Genomic DNA, 16,195 nt, shown 5'->3' on the forward strand with positions numbered 1-16,195 from the left:
GTTCCTGGATTAAATTTTTGCCAAATATCTACATTTTAAAGATAATTAGTTTTGCTTTTCCTCAACAAACTTAACTTAAATCACAATTTATTCAGTACATTTTGTTATAGAGCGTAAAACATCCCAATACGCTTATTTATACGCAAGCACCGTATTCGTCCAGTTCGACACGCAAACCCCACAGGCTTTGTAAACATGTACACACCAAATCAAAGGACCCAATGAGCATGCTGCTAGACGAGATTGCAAAGCTTTTTTTTGTATGAGCTGAAAGTCTTTTGCTGGTTATTTATTTAGCTTAAGATACAGAGTGGGTGCTTGATGCTACATGAGAATCTGGCGATTGCAGTAAGGCCCCCTTTTTAGCGGTAAGTTAAAAACAACACACATACTTGGTGGTACTGTTAGCTTCATGCTAGCTATTTTTTGCAAACGTGAATTTCCTTTTTTCGTTCAAAATGTTACCATTCGGCGTTAAAACTTAGCAGTGTGTGCATTTTTAGAAGCTCGTACACGTATTGAACCCCATATGTATGCCCAGGAGAAAAATATAGTCAACGAAAGATGAAGGCCAAGAAGAAAAAGAGGCAGGATGATTTTAATAAGGTCAAGCTCAAAGTGGGAAAGAGGAAGCCCAAAGCTGATAACGCCACCAACACAAACTTTCGCTCAAGGGGAATCCATCTGCCAGATCAGCTGAAGAGAGACACAAGTGGCCCCACAACTCATAGACAACTGGGTATCAATGTACGTTAACAGATTCAGAAAACATGATCTCAGATTTCTTGTTTGTATGACGCAATTATGTATTTTTTATCCTTAATCCTCCTTTATCAGGAACTCTTGTCTCAGCTGCATCATTACAGTGCCAACGTGAAACATGGTGCCTTGTTGGGTTTGAGAGAGCTGCTGTCCTGTAGTCCTTCTCTGCTGGAGCAGCATCTCTCACGCATGCTGTCTGAAGTGGCAGCTGTTCTCACAGACAAGGATGGTAACGTCCGTGTGGCAGCTACACGTGTGCTCAGGTGAGAGAAACAACGCATTCTCCAACATTTAGGACGTTTTTCAGTGTGCTAATTTTTTTATTGTCTCTCTTCCAGGTTTGTTGCACAGTCTGTGCCTGCAGAACACGTGTCCCCATTTTTCCCCCTTCTTAGTGCTCACTTGACTTGTGCCATGACCCACATTGAGCCCGGCATCCAGGAGGATGCCATGAATGTCCTTGATGTTTTCCTGGAGCACTACCCATCTCTCCTTGCCTCTCGGCCTACAGTGCTCCTTACAAACTTCTTAGAGCTTATCTCTCACAGACAGAACATCGGAGGAGCCAAAAAACCTCTAGATGCAAAGGGGCGAACTTGGGCGCTGACAGTCAACCCAGACAGGACTGTGACAAGCCAACAGTGGCGCCTCTCTGTTCTCCTCAGGTATGGACGCAACCTACTCACGAGATTGTTCAATTTTAAAACCATTGATTAAGCCTGGTTTGTTTCCCCCCTCTTGTGTTTCAGGCTTGGGCACTTTCTGCAGGCAGTCGTTGAAGAAAGACCAATGGAAGAAGGGGACGTGTCCGTCCGAACTGAAGGAGTGTTTGGTTCAAGTGGAAAGGGATGTGTCACTCCTCTGCATCTCACCTGGGAAGATTTGGTTTACAGAAAAGGGGAAGTTAAGGTTTATGAAAATTCTGGGGCCAAACCAACTCCCCACTCTACCTTCAGACTCAGGTAATGTGCAGACTCTAGAAAATGAACAATAACTTTCATAAAAGTGGATAATATTTTATACAATTTAAAAAAAAAACTGAATAGACCCCAGGTGGACTCAGGAGTCCCGATAAGTGAGGGTCTGGACTCGGCTGAGACTGTTGAGAGATTTGCTGGCACACTTGTGCCTCTGCTGCTGGAAGTTTGGGTTGAAGCCTGCACCAACGACTGCTCCTGGGGCAGCACCGAGGGCTCTCACCTGCTCACCCCAGACGCCATGTCAGTTATGTTCCAGGTCCTGACTGTTCTCCAGCTGCTGAGAAAACTGCCCACTCAGCGGGAGAACCAGGATGCGCTGGTGAGATAAATCAACCGTTTATTTGTGCCGTGTTGTATTGAAGGCAGTATTATTCATAATAAAAGGCACACGTTTTTGTTTTTGTTTAGGATGCATGGTTACGTAAAGAGTATCTGGGAGATTTCAAGCAGCATTTCATCAAAAACTTTCCTTACGGCATGCGGGACACACCAAAACACAAGAAGAAAGTCGATCTCAAACGGTAGGAATGCCAGTTTTACTAATAACCTGATTTTTTTTGCAATCTTAAAGAGCAAGTCACCCCCTGCCAGATTCTTACTCCACTCCCACTTCCTGTTTGAAAAATGCAACAAATGCTGTTGCCTAGCAGACCGAGAGGGCGGAGCCGCTAACAAATACACACACTCACGACATTGTGACATCATAATGTACCATCTAACATCATAGCGTACCTCTTAGCCAATAGCGATGGCAGATTTAAATTCAAATGCAGTGCTGAGTTTTTGCCTGACGACGGTGCATCGCTGACAGTTTTAGGCAGAATATTTAAATTTTTACTAAGATTAACTAAAGTGCCGAATTATTGACTGAACGTGTCTACAGAGCAATTAGACACATTTATATAGTTTATCAACCAAAAAAAAGTTGATTTGAGGGTGACTTGCTCTTTAACTAGCTGTTTTAAAGCTTTTGTCTGAATGTATTACTAAGAGATTTTCTAGAAAAGCCGATATGACGACAGAAATCACTTCATAGAGCACACGGATGTAAACCAGCTAATGCCCGCCGCTCCCTCCTCAGGAGTAAACAGACTGCAGCTGTTCCCGCTCCGACGGTGGAGCCTCTGGCTTTGAACATCACACTTTGCCAGGTCATGGTGTCACTCAGCCAGAAGCAGGGCGTTGGCCGAGAGGCGGATGGAGACTGGCTATCGCCTCTGAGGAGTTTCGTCCGGAACACTCTAAGGAGTGGTGTGAAGCTGAGCTACAGGCAGCTGCACATGCTGCTGGGCACGGTGTGGAAGCTGGTGCTCACACAGAGGAGCAGAGGTCAGCATGACTTCATTTATTCACTCACTCTGCTCCTATAGGTCAGTTAAAAACAACAATAAGAGGCTAGATGAACAGTGTTGGACCACATTCTTGTGTCTAGGTGACGCAGCGCTAGAGGTCTTCTGCAACGTTTAAAGATCAAGTCCGACTTTAGTTTAGTTTGAATGTGTTTGTGTTCGCGCAGCAGTGACAGAGGAGTTGCTGGCGGCGGTGTATGTCTACTACAAACAGAGGAACCTCCAGATCCAGACACGATCTCTGCTGCTGTCCTTCTACAGCAAGCTCTACCTGCAGGAGCAGGGACATGCACACATTGCCAGGTAGCTGCAGTGTGAGCTGTGTGTTTGTTTATTGTTGAGTCAAGAGTAGGGTTGTCACGGTGTGAAAATCTAACCTCACGGTTATTGTGACCAAAATTATCACGGTTTTCGGTATTATCGCGGTATTTTTTTAAATGTGTTACATTTTCAGACATCTAAATAAACCCTGTATGCCAGGAAAATATTGTCCTCAGTTTGTGTCTAAATTTAGCCTAAAATGTGTTATTTTGTAATTATGTTGTTTATTTGTTTACATTTTTCCCCTTTAGTCTTTAAAATACCAATATTTGCCCATAACTTCTTATTTTATGTCTGTTTGATGTCATCGTTTTAAAAGTATTAGATCAGATGATACTCAGTACTCGAGTAGCCTTCTAATCAGATACTTTTGTACCCTTACTTGAGTAATAAACCCTATATCAGGAAAATATCGTCCTCGGTTTGTGTCCTTCCAGTGAGCTTTGCAGATGTGGGAAAATGTCATCAGGCAGTAATCGTTGTTAAATTCATAATTATTCTCGGAGAGAGACCAACTCTTATCTGCCCCTGGGAGCCCCGTAATGCATAGCGTCATTTCAACATGGCGGTGTCCGCGACACGGTTTATATGCAGGTAGCGGCGCTGCGGCTGCTTTATATAGCGACTCGTTGCGTTCTCCCTCAACCCAAATCCTCAGATCACGCATTTTAGCTAAAACGCTAACGTTAGCTTGCCTTGCGTTGACTGTAGAGTTGTGGGTGATGGTCACGCAGATGTGTCATGAGATTTGAAGCGTTGCTGCCTTTCACAGACACTTTTTCTGCTCGTGCTGCAAACAGGATAGCCGTCTTCTATCAGCTGTCCCTCGGCATTCTTCAGATATCCAAAAGATGCCCGTACTTCCCACTTTGTCTTCTTTGAGGGATAATAAATGTCCTCCTGAGCGCTGCCGTCTCCTCCTTTGGCCATTATTTCAGCTTTAGCTTCAAGAAAGTTTTGGTTGTAAACAACAAAGTGCGCATGTGCCGCCGGCAACTTCAGCAGATGATACGGTGGCTGGTAAGGGTCACCGCGCCTACACCGCAGCCACGGTAATCCACCAAGATAATGTAGATTTTTTAAAAACAAGACGGTTCTTATTATTGTCAACTTTTTTTTACCGGGGTTTACCGCTACACCGGTTACCGTGACAACCCTAGTCAAGAGTGAAGCTTCTCTGGTTGGTCGAGTTTAAAAGGAACCCCCCGTTTGCTAACATTATTCTACACTCGTGTGTTTCTTGTTTCCATGTGTGAAGGAGCAAAGTGCTGTGTCGCTGGCTGGGATCTCTTCCTGTGCAGCTGTCCCAGTTGGGCCACCGTAACCCAACGCTCTCTGCTCAGCTCATCGTTTCCATTCAAGCTGCAGCTTCACGAGGCAACAAGGATCTTCTCGACAGTCTGCTGACACATGCCTGCAGGCTCTACGGTCAGCACATTTTCCTCGATGGGAAGATGAATCGTTTCAGAGCAACTTGTTAGAAAACATCTGTAGGGTTAAGGTTGCGTCCCACGAGCGCAGCGTCGCATCACTCCACCAAATTTACGCTTCAAAATTTAGAAATTTTTAACGTGCTAGGCCTTTAGAACTCGTCATGCCCAGCAGTTCAGATCGGGTCAGACAGGAAGTCAAACTCGAGGGCAGAGTTAAAAAAATCTGGTAGCTTTCAGGGTAAAAGTCACGTGCAGAGCTCCGGTACATCATTACCTGTGACGCCTCCGTAGCACAGGTGAACAGCAGAAAATGAACCAAACACCTGCCGTCTTCCTTCTTTCTCATCGTCGCGCGAGACCTCGAGGGAGCAGCTGCGTGGAACGCTTTCGCTGCCGATTCACGTCTGAAACGCTTCCGATGGGAAGAGATGCGCCGCTGAGATCGCCGGGAAAACGCGTCTGTTAGGTTATGCGACGCTCACGCGTCTGGTGGAAAGCCGGGATCAGACTGCTCCGCCTCCGACTCCACAGCAGGGTCGTCCAGGTGGGTCAGGCTGCAAGCTTTAGTTGTTTAACCGGCCCAAACACACTCAAACCGTTCAGCAGTGCTTCAAGTTCTGCAGAAGTCTTTTTATCAGTTTAAAATAAGTGTGTTGGAAGAAAGGAACATCTAAAACATGCAGGATCGAGACCCTGGAGGACACATGCTCTACATCTGTTGATACGTTTCTCATTGTGTGAGTTATGGGCTCGACACACGGGAGGCGACATCGCCTCTCCTCCATTCATTTTCAATGAGACGTGTGCGACAAAGCAATAATTGCAGGTCTCTCTCCTACTAAGCGAAACGCGAAAAACGTGCGTGTAAAATTCTGCGCTCGTGCACGTGTCGTGCACAGGCGACCCAGCGACGCGATCCCAGAAAGTTGAAACATTTTCAACTTTTCATCGCTGTCGCTCGGACGAGGACCAATCAGCGGAGGTTTCATTCACTGACCAATGAGCGGACAGGATGCTCCGTACACCTCCGAGCAAACATGGAGGAGAAGTTGATAATTATTATGTTTTATAGTAAAATCAGAAGTAAGATTTCACATAACTCTAGCAGCACCTTGTGAAACATCATATCTACCGCTTTATTAACTCGGAACCGCTTAAATAACCTTAATTCCCTCCAACCTGACACAGCCAATCAAAACAACGGAAGATTTGATTTCGCCATGGAACAGAACGCGTAGACGGCTTTGCCGCTGGCCGCGGATCGCCTCCCGTGTGACAGGTAATAAAAGCCACAGCGACAAATTTCGCTGATCGCGGTCGTGTGTCGCCTCCCGTGTGTCGAGCCCATAAGATTTGAAAAACTCTACAAGGTGTGGACGATTTAGGAGAGTTAGGGGCTCGACACACGGGAGGCGACAAACGACCGCGATCAGCGAAATTTGTCGCTGTGGCTTTTATTACCTGACGCACGGGAGGCGATCCGCGGCAGCGGCAAAGCCGTCTACGCGTTCTGTTCCACGGTGAAATCGAAACTTCCGTTGTTTTGATTGGCTGTGTCAGGTTGGAGGGAATTAAGGTTATTTAAGCGGTTCAGAGTTAATAAAGCGGTAGATATGATGTTTCACAAGGTGCTGCTAGAGTTATGTGAAATCTTACTTCTGATTTTACTATAAAACAATAATAATAATCAACTTCTCCTCCATGTTTGCTCGGAGATGTACGGAGCATCCTGTCCGCTCATTGGTCAGTGAATGAAACCTCCGCTGATTGGTCCTCGTCCGAGCGACAGCGATGAAAAGTTGAAAATGTTTCAACTTTCTGGGATCGCGTCGCTGGGTCGCCTGTGCACGACACGTGCACGAGCACAGAATTTTACACGCACGTTTTTCGCGTTTCGCTTAGTAGGAGGGAGACCCGCGGTTATCGCTTTGTCGCGCATGTCTCATTGAAAATGAATGGAGGAGAGGCGACGTCGCCTCCCGTGTGTCGAGCCCATTAGGTTGGAGAAAATCAAGCTACAAAACATTTTGGGTTTGACTTGTAGCATTTGAACACATTCATGATGTCCATGTGACCCCGATAAAGACACAGTCAGTGATGAAACGGTCTCTTTTTGGCACTTTGAAGCTAAAAATGGATGTAGTCTGGTTGTTTTTTTTTTAGTTTGGAAGAGAATTTTCCTTCAGCTGCGAGACGCCTGATCCAGCTGCACGGAACACCTGGATCACAGTGGATGTCAACACCTGACGAGACAAATATGAGACGATGTACAGGAACGCGCTTAAACCAAGCAGCAAACTAGCACAAACACAACTCCTACCAGCTGTTAGCACGGTGGTGGAGGGCTGATGATGCGGGCTTGTGCAGCCGAAGGACCAGGAGTCGACTCAGAACTTGATTGTGAGTGGACAACAAAAAGAAAAGATCGATGACCAGCTGTGAACGGGAGCTGTGCGTAAATAAATGTGTTCAAATCTGAACTGGGTGAAAGGATGTTGTCCACTAGGAGGCAGTATAGCTCCACGTCGTCCTTCTGAAGCCTCTCTGAGCTGCTGTCTGTGCCAGAGGATGGTCAGATAGGAAGGGTGGTGTGTGACAGAGGGCCAGAAGGCGGGGGTGGTCCGATAGAGGCGGCCACAGAGCCAGTAATTCCCCACACAAGACTCCTTTTGTCCGAGGCCTTTGACATCAGCATGTGCGTCAGAGACAGACGGAACACCACACACACGCGTTATCTGCACTCTTACAGGAGGAGCCATGGCTTTCTGCTTCTGCTTTTGTGGTTCAAGCATAAACTGGTTAATTATCCAAGAGTCGCTTTGCCTGGTGTGAAAGTCCTCGCAGGGGGCAGCAAGTTTAGCCACAGGTTTTAATCACAATGCCTATTTGTTGTTGAAGATCCACAGGAAGGAGCTGTGGTGCTGTTACCACCAGAGTGCCAGCAGCAGATGGTCCGTCTGCTTTACTTCCTTCCTGAAATGCCTCAGCCCCTCCTGGCCAACCTGAGCAGCTGCTGCACCGCTGGACGGATCTCTGCCAGCCTCGCCTCCTCTCTCATTCGCATCATACACTTTAGGTGAGCTTGGAAACTCCTCGCTTCATCTAAAAGATGCCCTTATTTAAAGGGGACACCTTTTTGTGCTGCACGTGGGTCTCTACCACCTCTAAAAAGGCTCCAAACACGAAAAAAAGCCATCCATCCGTTTCCTGTCAGTGTTTGGGTTTAGGAATTATGTGCCTAAAATAAGCCGTCTCAAAATGTCCTCTTTTGTGATGTCACAAACTGGGAAAGTAGAATATAACCACCTTTCACATTTAGGAGAGAGTTGCTGCCGGAGAAACAGTGGCTCTACTCCGAGCCCCTCCCAGATACTGGAGCTTCTCAGCTTATAGCAGCCTAAAGCCTGAGTCGTGCTTCTATGTCGGCTCCAACAGGGAGAGACGCGCACGCATGCACGGAGACATTTTGCTCTCATACTTCGTCTCCTGGAGAGCGTTGCAAAGCAATTCCCCTCCAGGACAGCAGAGGGCGTAGCGCTGTTCTTGGTATCCTGTCATGTATCGGTCCAAGATAGTGTGTTTATATTGTGTTTTTTGTATATAAGAGACTTTTTGAAGACAAATTTGTCTCTCATTCTCTACCTCTTCATGCACTCGCCACCTCTAAACCCACTTTTCCTGTCATTTCCGTCCACAAATAAAACGCTTGCGGCGCATCTTTTCACTCCTCCAGTCACGGGGAATTAAACGTTCATGTTTTTAGAGTTTTTTTGTGAGGTTTTCTTCAAGCTTCTCCGTGTCTGCCGCTAGTTATCCTCGGCTTTCTTTATGTTTTTGAGGGCGCAATGGCGGCGGTGTATACGACAGCGGTGCCCTGACCAATCACAAGCTTGCGTTCTCCGTCTCGACGGACGGATGTTTAGAAAAGAGAGCTCGACTCCGTCCTTGCGGCGCTCTCCAGCAGACCCGCCGGGACGGATAATGGCGTTGCGTGTCTCCGCGCTGACGCAGAAGCATGACTCAGGCTTGAGTGGGGATAGGTGGGTGTAGCCAGCTCCAGCTTGTTTTCTTAAAGAGACCGAGCCCTTACACGGTTCATTCTGGAAGGTACTGAAACCGTCAAGAATAAAACTAGTGGATGTGAGGGATTTGGTGCAAAAAAAAACCTCCATAAACATGTTTTGTATCGGCCACAGAACTATTCTAACTTCAGAGAAAAGTCGTAACACGTCCCTTTAAGTTACAAAAAGACGTCACTGAAGTTTTATGCCTAAACTTTTGCAACAGCCTGTCGTAAAGCATCGACCACCACAAGAGGGCAGTGTTGTGCTTTCACAGCAGAACCACTCATGTCCTGCCTATCTTCCTACCTGCATGTGGAAAAACGCTGATAACCAGCACGCTGATGACGATGTAAGCAGGTTCCTTCGCCGTTCTTTGTGGCGTTTCTGACCTCTTTCCTGTGTCGGTGGGCTTTTGCGCCACCAGAGCTCTGAGCTCATATGAGACGGGACGTGCGTATAATAGATTTGATACAAAGAGTCCTTTGGGAGGTTGGAATGCAGCATCGTCATGGAGCGTCCAGAGGACCGCATGCATGTGCCTCCCGGGCTCCACCAAAACACGCTCTCATTCACACTGTTGCTGCTGTCACGGAGGCGGGCCCCCCCGAGGACAAGGACCACTTTTATAACCGCGTTTACTTTTATTATCACTCTTATGAAACTTCATCACAAATACAAGAGGCGTGATTAAAAAGCTGAAGGAAACAACCTGATAAAGTTGCATAACTAGCGTCGGTGCACACATTGTGAAAACGTCTCAATGTCGTCTCCTTCAGGTCGTCTCTGAGTGGCTGGTCTGTTGGAAACCAGGAAGCAGCCGTGCAGGATGTGGACTACATCAGCTTCTTGTTCTCCACCCTCATAGGCCTCTCCTCCGAAAACCTCTCCAGCCTTCAGGAGGATGAAAACATCTTGCCTTCGCCCATTGCTCCCCTGTGCCTGTACCCCACCCCGTCAGAACAGTTTACGCACCACTGGGACGTCCTCCAGGTACCCGTCGTGCTTCACAGTCACCTAGATGCCCTTTGTGAACCCGTTAACAGTTGAATGTAGACAGGAAGGAGGCTTTTAGGTGTAGAGTGTTGATATTCTGGACACAGCTGTGGTCCTTCAGCCCCCCCCCCCCCCCACCCACCCAGCCCCCGGTCTGTGTCCGTCCCTCACACAGAGCTCAGAGGATGGAGGCTTTATCGTGGCGCTCCTGCTGAGAGGGGAGGCTTTATCGTGTTGCGCAGGTTGGAGACACGTGGTTATCGGGCAGACTGGATATGCACAAATGCTAATGAAAGCCTGTGGCGTGATGGGGGAGTGACATTTCTGCACAGAAATTACCGTTAGCCTAACTTAAGCCCCAGGGCAACTGTGTGTGAGCGGGTGGGGGTGCTTATAATCACTAATTCAGCCCCTCAATTAAAGCCTTAGATCCAGCATCTCATCTCCCTGTCTGACTCAATCACAGGCGGGTGTCTGGTGGGAGGCGGGAGGGGCGGCGCCGTGGCAACGGGCAGCATTAAGAAACGGACCGTGTCAGCTCCGGTTCGGCTAATGAGACGGGATTGTTTTTAATGATGAGAGAATGCCAACAGGTGCAGCGTTCTCACACACACACACACACACTCACCCGCGCACCTATACACACACGCACACACGCACGCACACACACACACACACACACACACACACTCACCCGCGCACCTATACACACACGCACACACACTCACACACACCTATACACACACACGCACACACACACACATGCACGCACACCTATACACACGCACACACACACATGCACACACACCTATACACACACATGCACACCTATACACACACACACACACCTATACACACGCACGCACGCACACCTATACACACACACACACACCTATACACACGCACGCACGCACACCTATACACACACACACACGCACACACACACACATGCACGCACACCTATACACACGCACACACACACATGCACACACACCTATACACACACACACACACACGCACACCTATACACACGCACACACACACATGCACACACACCTATACACACACACACACATGCACACACACCTATACACACACACACATGCACACACACCTATACACACACACACGCGCGCGCACCTATACACACGCACGCACACCTATACACACACACACACACACACACACTCACACACACCTATACACACACACACACGCATGCGCTGCTATACACGCACACCTATACACACACACGCACACCTATACACACATACGTCTATACACACACACACACCTATACACACGCACGTCTATACACACACACCTACACGCACGCACGCACACACACCTACACACACGCACACCTATACACACGCATGCACACCTACACACACGCACACCTATACACACGCATGCACACCTATACACACGTACGTCTATACACTCACACACACGCATGCGCACCTATACACGCACACCTATACACACACACGCACACCTATACACACGTACGTCTATACACACACACACACCTATACACACGCACGTCTATACACACACACCTACACGCACGCACGCACACACACCTACACACACGCACACCTATACACACGCATGCACACCTACACACACGCACACCTATACACACGCATGCACACCTATACACACGTACGTCTATACACTCACACACACACCTATACACACACACACACGCATGCGCACCTATACACGCACACCTATACACACACACGCACACCTATACACACGTACGTCTATACACACACACACACACCTATACACACGCACGTCTATACACACACACCTACACGCACGCACGCACACACACCTACACACACGCACACCTATACACACGCATGCACACCTATACACACGCATGCACACCCATACACACCTATACACACGCATGCACACCTACACACACGCACACCTACACACACGCACACCTATACACACGCATGCACACCTACACACACGTACGTCTATACACTCACACACACACCTATACACACACACACACGCATGCGCACCTATACACGCACACCTATACACACACACGCACACCTATACACACATACGTCTATACACACACACACACCTATACACACGCACGTCTATACACACACACCTACACGCACGCACGCACACACACCTACACACACGCACACCTATACACACGCACGCACACCTACACACACGCACACCTATACACACGCATGCACACCTACACACACGCACACCTATACACACGCACGCACACCTACACACACGCACACCTATACACACGCACGCACACCTACACACACGCACACCTATACACACGCATGCACACCTATACACACGTACGTCTATACACTCACACACACACCTATACACACACACACACGCATGCGCACCTATACACGCACACCTATACACACACACGCACACCTATACACACGTACGTCTATACACACACACACACACCTATACACACGCACGTCTATACACATACACCTACACGCACGCACGCACACACACCTACACACACGCACACCTATACACACGCATGCACACCTATACACACGCATGCACACCCATACACACCTATACACACGCATGCACACCTATACACACCTATACACACGCATGCACACCTACACACACGCACACCTACACACACGCATGCACACCTACACACACGCACACCTACACACACGCACACCTACACACACGCACACCTATACACACGCATGCACACCTATACACACGCACGTCTATACACACACACCTACACGCACGCACACCTTTACACGCACACACACACACACACACCTATACACACACACCTACACACACACACACACACACACACACACACACACACACACACGCACGCACCTAAATGGGGAAAAGCTGTGGCCGTTTCGACCTGAACCTTTTATCAGTCGACCTTCCTGCCCCTTATTTCTCCTTTTATTAGGATCTCAGTGGCTGTCCGGGGTTTCTGCTGCACAGCTGCATGTTTAGGTCACACGCGGGCTACGGGACGTCCCAGCGGTTAGACGTGGGGTCTGTACGCGTGGCTGCAGGGCAGATGGTGAGACAGAACCTTCTAGTCTCTCTGCTAACAGCTGAACTGTCTGGTTGGTAGGAAGTGTGCCGCTGTCTGGAAACCGTGGGCTCAAAGTCCCAGTGCTTTGACATCCTGCAGAACGGCATCTTCAGATACCTGGTGAGAGCCGCTTTCATCTACAGATGTTCTAGTTCCCTGGATTATATTCTGTTGTTGTAATGATGGCTTTGTCTCAGATTAAGCTGGAGGTGATCCCTGACAGCACGGCCGCCGGGCTGCTGAGAGCCGTTTCCAGGCTACTGGGCCCGTCCGTCCTGCCCATGGAGCAGGTGCTGCGCTTCTTGTCCCAGTGTTGCCTCAGCCTCCTGGCGCTGCTCGTCACCCCGCAGCTGGAGGCGGCGGCCGAAGCCGAACACAAAAGGTGCGTTTGGAGCGATGCCAGTGGCCATTTGCTGAAATCAGGCGATAACGTCGTTAAGTAGGAGTGTCAAACTGCTCTGTCGCGTTTCTCAGAGAGGAGATCTGGGGTTCGTGCGTGACCGCGCTGAGCAGCGTTCCTCGCCTGCTGCGCATGGTTCTCCAGTCGATGCACGTCGGCGATCTGAATGAGGAGGAGCTGCCGCAGCTCGGGCGGATCCTGTCCATGCTGCTGCAGCACACGCCGCTCCACAACCAGCTGCTGGCCAACGCCGCTCTGCTGCAGGAGCTCCTACAGGACCTCACCGTAAGTCCACGTCCTGACGCCTGTGTGTGTGATCAGCAGGACCTGCTGTAGAAGGTTTCTCTGCTTTTCTGTGTTGCAGAGGTACTCCCAGAGCGCGTCCAGAGAGCAGTGGCTGACAGACCTGCTCTACTGTTACAGCGTCACCGTGGCTCACGGCTCTTCGGCGCACCGTGGAAGTCTGGGCCTCCGGGACATCTACTGACCGCCGCACCCATCAGATCAGCGGCGGGTGTGTTGAAGGCATTCATACAACAAAACTTTATTTGGAACAACCCAGGTTGTCCTCTAAAGCTGCCCCGTTGTCGTTTTTAGGGTGGTTGTAGAACGTTGACTCGATTTTTAAAGTACAAAAAACACAAAAATAAAGACGTAAAGTCAAAGTGAACTTCTGCTTTCTTTACAAATTCACAAAAGCCTGAAACACTGAGGTCAATATTTTACACAAACATCTTTAATGTGCAGAAGGAAAAAACGAGAATAACAGAAATGCACATTTTTCTTAAGGGGGAGCTAATTTCTGTGTGTGTGTGTGTGTGTGTGTGTGTGTGTCGGCAGCTGCAGGTGGGCTGTCTGTATGACTGGCTGTTGATGGACGGCCTCATTCTCCATAATAGGAGGAAAGGTTATCTCTGTGTGTGCATGGCGACGGTGGAGAACGAGAGAAAATGAAGTGTGTGTGTGTGTGTGTGTGTGTGCGCTCGCCCCACAATGGATGAAAGGTTATCTTTTACACACGCCTTTTCTGTAGACGTAACCCCACCCTGTGAGGTCATGGCTCTGATGTCATACGGCTTAATTTTAGAAAGTTTGGCACATTGAATGAACATTGAGTATTTCTATAGAGGCAAGGCTGCCAACCAGCTGAGAAAACATCAAGTGTGTGTGTGTGTGTGTGTGTTTAATATTTCCCGCGGCCTCCCGTCCCCTGTCCTGCACTGTGTGGTCTCAGGTGGTAAGAGAACAGCGTGGCTTGACTCAGGGTGTCGGGCAGGTGCACGCGGTCTAAACCACTCACTGTAAAACAAGAGCAGGACACCTTTAAGACACTGCAGCCCTGCAGAAACGTGTGTGTGTGTGTGTGTGTGTGTGTGTGTGTGTGTGTGTGAGAGAGCTCTTACACTGGCTCTGCGTTCGTAGAGGGACGTCCAGATGAGACTGAATCGAGCGTTCTCGTCTCACCGCGGCGTTGCCTAAGAAGAGGTTTCACAGAAGAGTACAGATTTTCAGCCTCACAATGAGAACGGCTCTGAACCCGGTCGGCGAACGCTGTGAGACGATTCCTGAACAACTGGTTGACGAGCCCGGCCACCACACCTCCCTGTGACATTTAAACATCACCCTGACTCAGCCACAGGTGTGTGAGGCTCTATAGCTCAGTGGTTAGAGCACTGGTCTTGTAAACCAGGGGTCGCGAGTTCAATCCTCGCTGGAGCCTAAAATGGTCTTTTTTTCATTACTGACTACAAATAAACACCAAAATAGAGTAAAACTCTGCTTTACGGTACCGGCTCGGTCCTACGACTCAGTTCTGTTTGTTTCTGATTGTAGGAAGTGTCTGAACTGCCTCTACAGAGATGTAATAAAAATCCCAGAAGACGGTTCAACACGTGTCCAACGTCTATAATTTGTGGAAATAAGGGAGGACAGAATGAGAGAATAAGGTGTGTGTGTGTGTGTGTGTGTTAGATGGGTCGTGTGTGGATCTGTGTGTTCAGCACATAGCCCTACGCCGTCGTCTGACATTCCCCCTGACAGCTCTGAACTTTTCACAGTGCCAGGACTGTCAGATCCGGGGGGGGGGGGGACAAACCAGCGTCAGAAGGTGCGGTCGGAGCGAGGACTCTTTCAGTCCGTCTGTGATTGGAAGAGGGCACGTGAGCGCGTGTGTGTTTTGGCACAGCGAGGGTTCTGCCCGTCCTATCATCACCTGGTGATGTTGTGAAGGTCGGGTCTGTCGGAGGGGGCGAGTTCCAGCAGGAAAACCGGGCTCGTTCCGTAAACATCACCTACGCTCCCACGTCCGAAAACATCTCCGTTAAATCTCGCCCTCTCTTACTTTTCTTTTTGTCTCAGGAACTATTTTCTGTTCGTTGACGGGGTTACAAAACAAATAAAGACTCGTTTTTATTTGAAGTACTAATGAGGTTTAGTGGTTTTCCTCAGGAACACCGACTGCTACACACACACACACACACACACACACACACACACACACACACACACACACACACACACACACACACACACACACAAGGCCTTACAGAGGCGCGACAGACTGATGATCAGGATCCAGACGATACCGTTTCTTTAAAGAGCAAGTCACCCCTTACACGAAGCGAACTTCACTCCCACTTCATGTTTGAAAAATGCAACAAATGCTGTTGCCTTGCAGACCGAGAGGGTGGAGCCACTAACAAATACACACACACACGACATTGTGACATCATATGGTACCAGCTAACGTTCTAGGGTACCTCTTAGTCAATAGCGATGGCA

General features: G+C 48.8%; 2 protein-coding genes and 1 non-coding gene across 4 annotated transcripts in view; 2 read left to right on the plus strand and 1 right to left on the minus strand.

The window, feature by feature from the left end:
- Positions 1–207: 207 nt before the first annotated feature.
- On the plus strand, positions 208–14,079 carry tex10 (testis expressed 10). The gene is made up of 16 exons (XM_015950618.3): positions 208–368; positions 542–747; positions 838–1,025; positions 1,101–1,427; positions 1,512–1,724; positions 1,809–2,061; positions 2,151–2,263; positions 2,824–3,071; positions 3,259–3,394; positions 4,671–4,840; positions 7,744–7,921; positions 9,686–9,899; positions 13,054–13,134; positions 13,212–13,396; positions 13,489–13,699; positions 13,779–14,079. The coding sequence occupies exons 2-16, from the start codon at positions 565–567 to the stop codon at positions 13,899–13,901; spliced, it is 2,823 nt and encodes a 940-aa protein (XP_015806104.3). The 5' UTR covers positions 208–368; positions 542–564; the 3' UTR covers positions 13,902–14,079.
- A 273-nt stretch (positions 14,080–14,352) lies between these two features.
- Positions 14,353–16,195, minus strand: part of invs (inversin) — a 27,265-nt gene continuing 25,422 nt past the window's right edge. For both annotated transcript variants that reach the window (XM_070551215.1, XM_015950619.3), the window contains exons 18-19: positions 14,818–14,889; positions 14,353–14,713 (exon numbers count right to left, since the gene is read on the minus strand). In XM_070551215.1, the coding sequence (XP_070407316.1) occupies positions 14,598–14,713; positions 14,818–14,889 (188 nt within the window). In that variant the 3' untranslated portion in view covers positions 14,353–14,597. The remainder of the gene's footprint in view (positions 14,714–14,817; positions 14,890–16,195) is intronic.
- trnat-ugu (transfer RNA threonine (anticodon UGU)) lies at positions 15,062–15,134 on the plus strand. The gene has a single exon. It is a non-coding gene; the product is annotated as a tRNA-Thr (tRNA).

This window comes from Nothobranchius furzeri, chromosome 5 (assembly GCF_043380555.1).
Source record: "Nothobranchius furzeri strain GRZ-AD chromosome 5, NfurGRZ-RIMD1, whole genome shotgun sequence".
Lineage (NCBI taxonomy): Eukaryota > Metazoa > Chordata > Actinopteri > Cyprinodontiformes > Nothobranchiidae > Nothobranchius > Nothobranchius furzeri.